Here is a 12,047-nt window from a genome sequence, read left to right as displayed (position 1 = left end):
GAAAGCATCATAAAAGAAAAACCACTTCATAATCTTCTTACTATATAATGAATATTTTTTCTCATTTCAACATAATTGTATCTTTTTATTCACATATAATTTCACTCTTATCCTTTATATAAGCAGAAGAAGGAAAAAAAGGAAGAGAGAAAAGTGAAATTAAGGTATTTATTCCCCTGGGTCTTCCCCTGGGGCAAAAAGGTTTCCCTGGGCTCCTGCCTCCCTCAACCAAAGGGCACAACTTCTCTCAGGCAGCCCTCTTCATACACCTTTCTCTGTCACTGGGTTAACGTAACTATTCCTTCCCCTCACCAACTCAGGCCTAGCATTGGTAACAGCATCTTGTTTTTATTAGCCCTTTGACGAGCTGCGTGGTGACTGTTCTGTGATGGCCAGAGATGCCGGTAGAGGATGCTGCAATGGAATTGGGTTCCCTGATCTCAGTGGGAAAAATGGGAACCAAAAGTGGTAAAATTCAGGAGGTGGCCTTAAACATCATATAGAAAAACCCCATCAGATGAGTTGTCAAGTCAACTCAAACTCATGACGACCCTATACGCGTCCGAGTAGAACTGTGCTCCACAGGGTTTTCTATTGCTGATTTTTCAGAAGTAGAGAGCCAGACCTTTCTTCCAAGAAGCCTCTGGGTGGACTCCAACCACCGAGCTTTCTGTTAGCAGTCGTTTGCACCACCAAGGAACTCCATCAGATATAAAGGTAGGCTTAACTACCACACTAATTACAAGTCATAGGACAATCAAAGTGTTCAGACCTGCAGTGATCTGTGGTGACAGCTGACTGATCTTGTGGTTCCAAAACATGAAATAGATCGATAGCACACTATAGTGCTCTTTGGCATATATATAGGCAGAAAAATCATATAGGTCTTGGGGACAGAAATCTAACTCAAGTTGTCCAAGTGGAAATTTGCTGCTTCTTATTTCCTAGGCCCAAGCCAATTCACAGACCCAGAACCCCTCCTTAAAAACACCGTTAGCATTTCATATTTTCAACATTTAATTATACTTACAAGACAGCAACTTGCAGTTTGAAATTAAAATCTTGTATCTCAATATCAGTCAAATAAACTTTGCACATTTGTAGCATGGTTATACCAGCCACCCTATTGCTGCTAAAGTTACCTGTGTCAAACTCATCAGGACATGCTGGAATTTTGTCATTCCACTCCACATTACCAGATCCTTTTATTAAGATATTTCTTGTAAGAATTCCAACTTCTGCTCTTGCTTCAAACAAAGTTCCATCAGGGAGTGTGACAGTGGTTCCTAAGTGTGAGTAGTTTAGTGGGTTGGTTAGTGTTATGTTTACGCCATCAGCAGATACAGACGCAATGGTCCTTTTTTCATTCTCTCGTTGACTGTGTCTGTAAAAATTTTAACAAAAAAATTTCAGACTTCATATAGACATTACATATTTTTGGCATATTTATTTTATTCCATTTTGAACACTTCATTTTTTTTAAGATAGAAAAGCATTTTATGACATATGATATTCTGAACATGAATTTACAGGTATAATTTTACTTTTCCTTAAAGTAACAATAAATTTTACAAATACATTTTCATTTAACTGAATAATTATTTTCCAAGTGTTACATTTGTGCATAGAACTGTGGTAAAGTCTATAAAGTTTTCAAAAGAACCAGAAGATTTAAAAGTAAATAGGAAAATGAGAAAAATAATCATGGTATATATGATGGCCAAAGATTAACCATCTTTCTAAACTATTTCACAAATCAATAATAAAAAAAAAAAGTACTACTATCTAATAGATAAACGGGCAAAGAACATGAAAAGACAACTCGTATTTCACCTAACTAATTCATTTTTACTTATTGAGCTACTCCCATGTCTGGACATTTGTTAGAAGCTGGAAATTTAAAGATGACAAAGATACAATACCTACCCTCAAGAATTTCAGTTTATACAGGAAGTTGTTGTTGTTTTCAGGTACCATTGAGTCGGTTCTGACTCACAGCAACTCTAGCACAACAGATTGAAACCCTGTCTGGTCCTGCGCCATCCTTACAATCTTTGTTATGCTTGAGCTCATTGTTGCAGCCACTGTGTCAATCCACCTCATTGAGGGTCTTCCTCTTTTCTGCTGACCCTGCACTTTGGCAAGCATGATGTCCTTCTCCAGGGACTGATCCCTCCTGACAATGTGTCCAAAGTATGTAAGACACAGTCTCGCCATACTTGCTTCTAAGGAGCATTCTGGTTCTACCTCTTCCAAGACAGATTTGTTCATTCTTTTGGCAGTCCATGATATTTTCAATATTTTTTGCCAACACCACAATTCAAAGGCATCAATTCTTCTTCAGTCTTCCTTATTCATTGTCCAGCTTTCACATGTAAATGATGGAATTGGAAATACCATGGCATGGGTCAGGTGCACCTTAGTCTTCAAGGTGACGTGTTTGCTTTTCAACACTTTAAAGAGGTCCTTTGCAGCAGAGTTACCCGATGCAACATGTTGTTTGATTTCTAGACTGCTGCTTCCATGGCTGTTGATTGTGGATCCAAGTAAGATGAAATCCTTGACAACTTCAATCTTTTCTCCGTTTATCATGATGCTGCTTATTGGTTCAGTAATGAGAATTTTTGTTTTCTTTATGTTGAGCTGCAATCCATACTGAAGGCTGTGGTCTCTGACCTTCATTAGTAAGTGCTTCAAGTCGTCTTCACTTTCAGTAAGCAAGGTTGTGTCATCTGCATGAAGCAGGTTGTTAATGAGCCTTCCTCCAATCCTGATGCCCCATTCTTCTTCACATAGTCCAGCTTGTCGGACTATTTGCTCAGCATACAGATCGAATAGGTATGGTGAAAAAATACAACCCTTATGCACACCTTTCCTGATTTTGAACCAATCAGTATCCCCTTGTTCTATCCGAACAACTGCTTCTTGATCTGTGTAAAGCTTCCTCATGAACACAATTAAGTGTTATGGAATTCCCATTCTTGGCAATGTTATCTATAATTTGTTATGATCCACACAGTCAAATGCTTTTCCATAGGCAATAAAACACAGGTAAACATCGTTCTGGTATTCTCTGCTTTCAGCCAGGATCCATCTGACATCAGCAATGATATCCCTGGTTCCACATCCTCTTCTGAAACCAGCCTGAATTTCTGGAAGTTCCCTGTCAATATACTGCTGCATCCATTTTTGAATGATCTTCAGCAAAATTTTGCTTGCATGTGATATTAATGATATTGTTCTATAATTTCTGCATTCGGTTGGATCACATTTCTTGGGAATAGGCATAAATATGGATCTCTTCCAGTCAGTTGGCCAGGAAGCTGTCTTCCATATTTCTTGGCATAGACGAGTGAGCACCTCCAGCACTGCATCCATTTGTTGAAACATCTCAGTTGATACTCTGTCAATTCCTGGAGCCTTGTATTTTACCAATGCCTTCAGAGAAGCTTGGACTTCTTCCTTTGGTAACATTGGTTCCTGATCACATACTACCTCTTGAAATGGTTGAACATCAACTAACTCTTTTTGGTATAATTACTCTCTGTATTCCTTCCCCCTTCTTTTGATGCTTCCTGCATCATTTAATATTTTCCCCATAGAATACTCCACTATTGCAACTTGAGGCTTGAATTTTTTCCTCAGTTTTTTCAGCTTGAGAAACACCAAGTGTGTTCTTCCGTTTTGGTTTTCTATCTCCAGCTCTTTGCACATGTCTTTATAATGCTTTGTCTTCTTGAGCCACCCTTTGAAATCTTCTCTTCAGTTCTTTAACTGCATCACTTCTTCCTTTTGCTTTAGCTGCTCGACATCCATGATCAAGTTTCAGTCTCCTCTGACATCTATCTTGGTCTTTTCTTTCTTTCCTGTCTTTTCCATGACCTCTTGCTTTCCTCATGTATGATATCCTTGATGTCATTCCACAATTCGTCTGGTCTTCGGTCACTAGTGTTCAATGCATCAAATCTATTCTTGAGATGGTCTCTAAATTCAGGTGGGATATACTCAAGGTTGTATTTTGGCTCTCGTAAGCTTGCTCTGATTTTCTTCAGTTTCAGCTTGAACTTGTGTATGAGCAGTTGATGCTCTGTTCCACGGTCGGCCCCTGGCTTTGTTCTGACTGATGATATTGAGCTTTTCCATCGTCTCTTTCCACAGATGTAGTCAATGTGATTCCTGTGTGTTCCATCTGGTGAGGACCATGTGTATAGTCACCCTTTATGTTGGTGAAAGACGGTATTTGCAATGAAGAAGTCGTTGGTCTTGCAAAATTCTATCATTCGATCTCTGGCATTGTTTCTATCACCAAGGCCATATTTTCCAACTACCGATCTTTCTTCTTTGTTTCCAACTTCTGCATTCCAATCACCAGTAATTATCAATGCATCCTGATTGCACATTTGATCAATTTCAGACTGCAGCAGCTCATAAAAATCTTCTATTTCTTCATCTTTGGTTTTAGTGGTTGGTGCATATATTTGAATAATAATCATATTAACTGGTCTTCCTTGTAGGCATATGGATATTATCCTATCACTGACAGCACTGTACTTCAGGATAGCTCTTGAAATGTTCTTTTTGATGATGAATGCAACACCATTCCTCTTCAAGTTGTCATTCCCAGCATAGTAGACTATATGATTGTTCGATTCAAAACAGCCGATACCAGTCCATTTCTGCTCACTAATGCCTAGAATATCAATGTTTATGTGTTCTGTTTCATTTCAGGAAGAGTGACATATAAACCATCAGTTATGATATAATCTGTTATAATAACCGAGGAACTTGGGGAGGTGTTCAAGATTTCTTGAGAAAAAAGAAAAACAACTCAAAGGAACAGGTAGATACTAGTTTTCCATTATAAAATCAATTAACTTAGTTCAAAACATTCTGTTGGCAAAGGTGAAGTGAGATGGTCACAATGATGATAACTGCAGTGTGCGAATCTGTATGATATTTGAGTGTGAACTGATGGAGAGTAATTTGATATTGAGTTGAATGGACTCAACACAACGGGTTTTTTGGTTTTTGGAATTTGATATTAGATATCAAGAATCCTGAAAATGTTTATGTACTCTGACCTAGACATTCTGTCTTGGGAATTTATCTTAAGGAAATAATCAGAAATTCACAAAATCCATACATATAAATATAGAAAGATATAAATATAGCATTCTTTATAATGTAAAAAAAAACTGGCAACAACCTGTAAGCCCAACTACAGAACAACGGCTGAGTAAGGAATATTATATTGTCAACAAGAGTTTGAAATAATCAAAGAAAATACTTATGATACAGTTAAGTAAAAAACTTAGGGTTCCAAATTATGTACACTGTATGATCTTAATTATATAAAAAACATTAATATTACAGAGAACTAAAACTGGAAAACTGATGATGGTGGGATTATATTTTCTATTTCTCAATTTTAAAAAGGGGAAAAGTAAAAAATATTACAAGTCCTTTATGTCATATGACTTCATTGAGAAGATAAAGCATAAACATCTCGTTCCAAGTAAAAACTAAAGTCCTATCATTGGTTTACAAAGTCCATGCCAGTAGTTCTTGACTTTAGAATGACTTCGAGTTTTGAATAAATACTGTTGCCTGGGCCCCACCCCAGCCCCACTAAATCAGGATCTTCATAAACTAGGCATAAGTATTCCTTAAAAGCTCCAAAAATGATTGTAATGTGCAGCCAAAAATCAAACTTTCTGTGATCTGTCCCTTCCTCCCTGACCCCTTTACTACTCTATTCCAGGCCCTCAGGCCTTTTGCTATTTCTTGGAACCAAAGGCCAGAGCCTGGGACCTTTTCCCCCTTATATGCTCCCTTACTTCCTTTAGTTTCTGCCCAAACATCGCCTTATCAGGGAGGACTCTCTGGACCCCTCCTATATACCGAAGGGAACACACCACTCCCCATATCTCTTCCCAATTCTCTTCTTACCCCTTTGAACTTCATTTACTTTTCTCTGTAGTATTTCTGACATATTATATCCTTTCTTGCTTATTAATTTACTGTCTGATTCCCTGTAAACTTCCAAAACAAAGGGCTTTGTTTTGCTTTTTCAGCTATTCTCCCGTTAATGCTTAGAAAAAGTGCCTGGCAAGTAATAGACTCTAGTTGAATTCAACTCAGTGGCAACTGAAAAAAAAAAAAAAATAATAATAATTGTTAAATTAATAAAAGAAATGAATGCTCATTCAACAAATGATTAAGAGAATGAGAGGTATAATAAATACCGATTCTTACAGGAGGTCTAAGATTGAAAATAAGCTAGAGAGGTTGGGAAAGTTTTCGAAGCAGGACTAGCACTCAAGTGAAATCCCAAGCAGCCAGATTTCTCTGTTGGAAAAGATTGTGGAGGAGGACATTGCAGATAGAACTGTGGGGCACACAGGCTTCGAAAAAGCAAAGATCTGCATTTAGAAGGAGACAAAGTTGATATAAAGGGTATGTATGTTCATTTATAACTTTGAGAATCACACAACAAACTTAATTTTAGGTTAGTGGTTCCCAACCGACAGTGATTTATCTCCCCGTGGGATATTTGACAATGTCTGTAGACATTTTTGTTGTCACAGCTGAAGTGCTACTGATCTCTAATGCTGCTAAGCATCCTACAATATACTCAAAAAAAAAACGTTGTTGTTAGCTGCCTTTGACTTGGTCCCCAAATTATGGCGATCCATGCACAAAGGAATGAAACACTGCCTGTCCGTGCCATCCCCATGATTCGTTGTGGATCAGCAGGGTTTTCATTTGCTGATTTTCAAAAGTAGATCACCATGCCTTTCTTCATAATAGTCTATTTTAGAGGAAAGCTCCGCTGAAACCTGAAACATGAAAGCCTCCACAGACAGACAGGTGAGGGTTGCGTGTAAGGTGAATTGGCTGGCAATCAAACTGGGTCTCCCACTTGGAAGGTGAGAATTCTACCACTGAACCAACAATGTCCCCCCCAACAAAAAATTATCTGGTCTAAAATGTCGTTAGTGCCCAGGTTGAGAAACCCTGACAAGGGGAAGCCATTGGAGGTTCCTGAGCAAGGGAAATCAATGATTAGGAAGTGCTCCTCACTTTAAAAGAGACAGGTGTATCAATGCCTGATTGCATATTACCTACTAAACAGGGGTGAGCTTAGTGGAGTTACTACTGTGTCTCCTGACATTCCCTTTTGACTCTTCTTTCCTTTGCAAATTCTTTTCTTCCTTTAAATAACAGTTTAAATGACATGTGAAATAGATTAAAAGTCACCTCTCCGAACTTTCCCAACCTTTCCTCTGGATTCCAAATACATGTCGCATAATCCATTAGTACTCATAGCAACCACTTTGCAGTCCTATCACTTATCTATTTGGCTGTCTCTTCCACTAGTTTGTTCCTCTATGAAAGGGACCCTGCTCAATCATTTTGTATGCTGAGCACTTAGAACAATGCCTGTCACAACTCAATAGCTATTTTTGATTGATCGATTAAATTAATGCAGAATGAATTAGTGTGGGGAAGTAAGAAGAGGAATGGAGCCCAAATAGGAAGCCAATGTAATGTTCCACGTGTGAGTGGGTGAGGGTCTAAATTAAACTGAGGGCAGGGAGAGCTGATGGAAGAGATATTTCAAGGGCCAGGACCAAAAGAACTTGGTGGTGTGCAGGAGGTGAAGAATGATGAGAACGAGAAGGTCAATGGCAAAGTTTTTATGAAATGGAGAAAAAAAAAAAAGAAAGAAAGTAGCTAGGGGGGATAGGAGAAAAAACAAAGCTGTTTTTAAAGATGGTGGGGGGATGGGAAGACCTTTAGAGGGAAGAGATTAAGGATGCTAGAGATAGGGGTGAATCCATAGTACAAGATCTCACAAAAGGTACAGAAAAGGAGTGTAGGTTGGAGGGTCCTGAATTCCATTGGATTTGATACAGCAATTTCTTCAGAAAAAAGCTCTTAAAAATAATTTCTATGTGTTGCGTGCACCTAAATACACCTTTTCTTCCTTCCTAAATTATTTAACACTTATATAGTGCTTATTTTGAGGCAAATTCTGCTCTTGGTGCTTTGCACATACGAACTTATTTAGTCCTTACAATAATCCTACGAGTTATAAGCTAATATCACTCTAATTTAACTGAAGTACACAGCGATGAAATAATATGGTCACAGGACTGATAAATGGCATTGCTACGAGTTGGACTCAGGCTGACTTTAGAAGTCCTTTTCTTAAAGACTTGCTTTATAACCCTGCAAATAGAGTTTATCAATGAAATAGAGAACAATGAGTCAGATTTGATTAACTAGCTCTTAATTTATGTTTCTTAAAACTATGTACCCCAAGTCTAAATTCTGGATTTACTCTATCTCATATAAAAAAAAAAAAAAAATTAGGAAGCTAAAAATGAGGATTTTCTATTGTATTAGTAAGCTCTTTCACTTTGCAGCTTTTTATTTTGCCATTATATAATTAAGATTTCTTCCAAGGGCAGGAAAAAAACAGGCATTTATAAAGCTGAGTATGTATTTAACTCTTCCTAACATCTGCCTGTCTATTTTTAACGTGGAAAATGGCAAACTCAAAATGCCATCTTGAATTTTAATTTTAAATTGAGTCATGGCCTTAATGCAATTTAGTTCTTCCCTGTCATAAAATCACTACTTATTCTCTGATAAGCAAAATCATATCCAATTTGACTATTATCTATAATTTGAACATGAAAGTGAAAATAAGGCTTCTCTTTTTTTCTCTCTCTCTCCTTTGATATACTTGGTGTAGTTTTATTAGTTTTCTTCCTTTTATTTCTTATTTGCTAAAATAAATAAACAGAAAATAAGAATTATAAGCAGTTTGAATTTTGAAATGTCAGGCGCCTCAAAGGTCATGTTAATCTTCACTCATTTTATAATGATTTCTTGCCTTTTATTCAATCGTCACTAATAATTTTGCTGTACTCTGTGGGAACCACTGCCAAGAGTGTAAGATAAGAATTTAGTAGCTGCTTTCAGTCAAATTCTTTGATGACCTCAAACAAAGAAGATCATTTACATTTTTGCATACATTAATCTATCTCGTTAACAGCTGTAAACCAGAGATTTTCAAGTGATTTTTAGCAGCAGAATTTTTTTTTTCCAAATGAAATCTTACATGGGAACCTAACCATGTAAAATAGATAAAATATTTTATTAGTATACATTTATTTTATAGGTTCAAATTTATGATTTTTCTAATGAGTTCAATCAACGAAGACCCAATACACTGGTGTCCAACCAAGGGGTCAGCATTTGGCAAATTAGGTACTTGGCTATATTAGGGATTTCAGAATGAGAGAAAGTGAAATGGATTAGTCATGTGCCCTCTGAATCATACCCATATTGCACAGTTTAAAATCTCTGCTCTAGATCAAAATCATAATCCTTGGAAACATCATACTTGTGTCCTGTGCTTGCAATTACAATATCATCTCCTGCTTTCCACGTTACAGCTTCTTGTAAAACCAAAGTCCTTTCCCCTGCCTTGGCAGTCTGAGCCAAACGAGTCCAGATCACAGGAACAGGCAGGCCTGGAATACAACATGTGCAAACTGAGTATTTCTTCCAGTTATTGAGCACTTTATGCATTTTAATGCTGTCCTGCATTGAACAAATTTTAGAGAGGTGCATATTACTTAGCATTTTGTATCTTTCTTAAAAAGGTATACATTCTTGCTATATAGATGTAAAAATTATGTTTTTAATAACATGTATGGCTCTATAAAATTTTAAAAATACTTCTGCAATGATATACTTCATCTGCGACAGTTTGATTTATAATAACAATATAAATGTCATATGATAATATTGATAAAATGGACAGAGGCCTATTAACTTTGTCACTGTTGATAGGCATTGCTTAAACTGATGATCCAGAGGCAAATGAAATGTGTAAGTTCCCAGGGAATTACAGTCATATAAATATATTTAGCCCAGTGTAGGACATCTATGATGATAGAGTCTCATGCTTGTACCATTACCATTTTAAACTTATAAAAGAGACCCATTATTGTAATATAGAAGACTTCTTCAATACAAAAAGGATTCACACCATGCTTCCTGTAAATAGTAAGTTGTCCTACTTTCTCAGATATGGTCAAATCATTCTTATTTGCTGATAATTTTCCAGAGTATGTTTGTAGACAAGTATAACTATAAATGCTATATTTTAGGAAGAGCCCATTTTCAGATACAAATGTAAGAAACTACAAACTTGCTACAGGTTTAGTGCTTTTTTATACAGAGAAATGAATGAAGTAAACAGACGGTCACAATGTCCTGTGAAAGAGCTAAAATAGACAAATGCTGTTATGGGTATAGGGAAGGCTCAAGAAGGATTCCCAGCAGTGAAGGCTAGGAAGGGCTTAGCCTGGCCTGGAAGGGGCAGGGTGCGGTAAAGACAGGTAGAGAAGGAATATGCAAAGACATAAGAAAGCCTGGCAAGTGCTCATTTAGAGAGCGTTATCAGGGCTCTCTGGTTTCTTGGCTAATTCCTACTCTACTGGCTCCCAGAACACTGGCTGCTGTACCATACCGTGCAGATCCAGGACTCCCTCTCGCACGGCCAGCGTTTTGGCACCATATATAGGGAGCTCAGGAGATCGCAGGTGCCCGTGCAAGGTAATGACAGCCTTGTGTTGAAATGGGGATGCTTCAGTCCCTATCTGAAAGAGATTTCACAGTGTCATTTGGAAAACAAAAACCCAATATGACAGTTATTATCATTTACAAGTAATTCTTTCCTTTTTACCTCTCACTTTTGAGAACTGATTGTTCAACTGTTCGGTATCTTTTTCCCAAAAGATAAACCTTAAATTTTCTAGTCAGCCAAATACACCATGCCAACTTTTGGAAAGTGTATTGATTAGCCACATTACAGAGCTAATTTTCTTCTGCTCTATTTTTTAACTCTGTTCTATGATAACACACTATTATCTTCCCCTTAAAAGATCAAGAATACTTCTAAGAAACTTTGCCCCATCAGAAGGATTTTATACTAACAGAAACCTAAGCAAAGATAAACTCGGGAGAGGTGGTATAATGAACCATCCATTTTATACATTATGGGTTCTTGTTATGTGCCATCGAGTTGATTCTGACTCATAGTGACCCTATAGGACAGGGTAGAACTGTCCCATAGAGTTTCCTAGGCTGAAATCATTATAGGGGCAGATCTTTTCATCAGGTCTTTTCTCCCACGGAGTGGCTGGTGGGTTCAAACCTCTGACCTCTCAGTTAGCAGCCGAGCACTAATCATTGTGCCACCGAAGCTCCTTATTTTACAAATAGTATTTAAAAAAGAAATGGAGAAAAGTTAGCAATGAACAGATATCAAATTCTCTCATATACCTGAAGAATGCCTCCATCTGTAATGAGGATATTTTCTGCCTGAAGTTCAATATCGGCTTCATCAAATATTAGAGTTCCACCTATAAAAACCATACAATTACTAAATATATCATGAGGAAAGGCGTTGTTAAAAGTTACCTATTAAGTAATAGATTAAAATGTACTTTCTCATTCCTGTCCTGTGCATATGACTTCATCTCTTTGGCAACATAAAAGTATAAAAACTTTAAGCAAGACCCAGAGAATTGAGAGAAAAATCTCAGGGTGGATGCTTTTGCCGTAACCCTCTGTATTTACTTTTTTTTTTTTTAAGTAGTGCAGCTACACAAATTATCGTTCTACAAACCCAGGGCCTCAAAATATAAACTAAGAATGAAAACAACTAGAATTAAAAACAAAACTTTTATAGAAACTGCGATGATGCCAGCATTAGCTCTAAACTTTTATCTTATAATTTGTACTATCAACAGTTATATCTTGATCAGCATTATTAAAAATGCACTGTGATACAAATTTTTATGACACTGATGTACCTTCATAGACATCGAATTAATACTTTTCAAAGGTCCAGTGTTTAATAACTTCAAATATCTGCAACACTGCCATGATCCCCAAAGTTTAAACAAAAACAAAATGCAAAGGCCCCTGAGCAGTTAAAACCATTCTCGAGAAGTTTATGC

General features: G+C 37.1%; 1 protein-coding gene across 1 annotated transcript in view; it reads right to left on the bottom strand.

The window, feature by feature from the left end:
• PKHD1L1 (PKHD1 like 1) overlaps positions 1 to 12,047 on the bottom strand; it is a 180,768-nt gene that overhangs the window by 67,973 nt on the left and 100,748 nt on the right. The window contains exons 44-47 of the mRNA XM_064268002.1: positions 11,368 to 11,447; positions 10,553 to 10,682; positions 9,419 to 9,548; positions 1,143 to 1,384 (exon numbers count right to left, since the gene is read on the bottom strand). Of these exons, the coding sequence (XP_064124072.1) occupies positions 1,143 to 1,384; positions 9,419 to 9,548; positions 10,553 to 10,682; positions 11,368 to 11,447 (582 nt within the window). The remainder of the gene's footprint in view (positions 1 to 1,142; positions 1,385 to 9,418; positions 9,549 to 10,552; positions 10,683 to 11,367; positions 11,448 to 12,047) is intronic.

The sequence above is a fragment of the Loxodonta africana genome, chromosome 14, assembly GCF_030014295.1.
Source record: "Loxodonta africana isolate mLoxAfr1 chromosome 14, mLoxAfr1.hap2, whole genome shotgun sequence".
Classification (NCBI taxonomy): domain Eukaryota; kingdom Metazoa; phylum Chordata; class Mammalia; order Proboscidea; family Elephantidae; genus Loxodonta; species Loxodonta africana.
The sequence above is the reverse complement of the archived record's forward strand: the minus strand, read 5'-3'. Positions and strand labels throughout refer to the sequence as shown.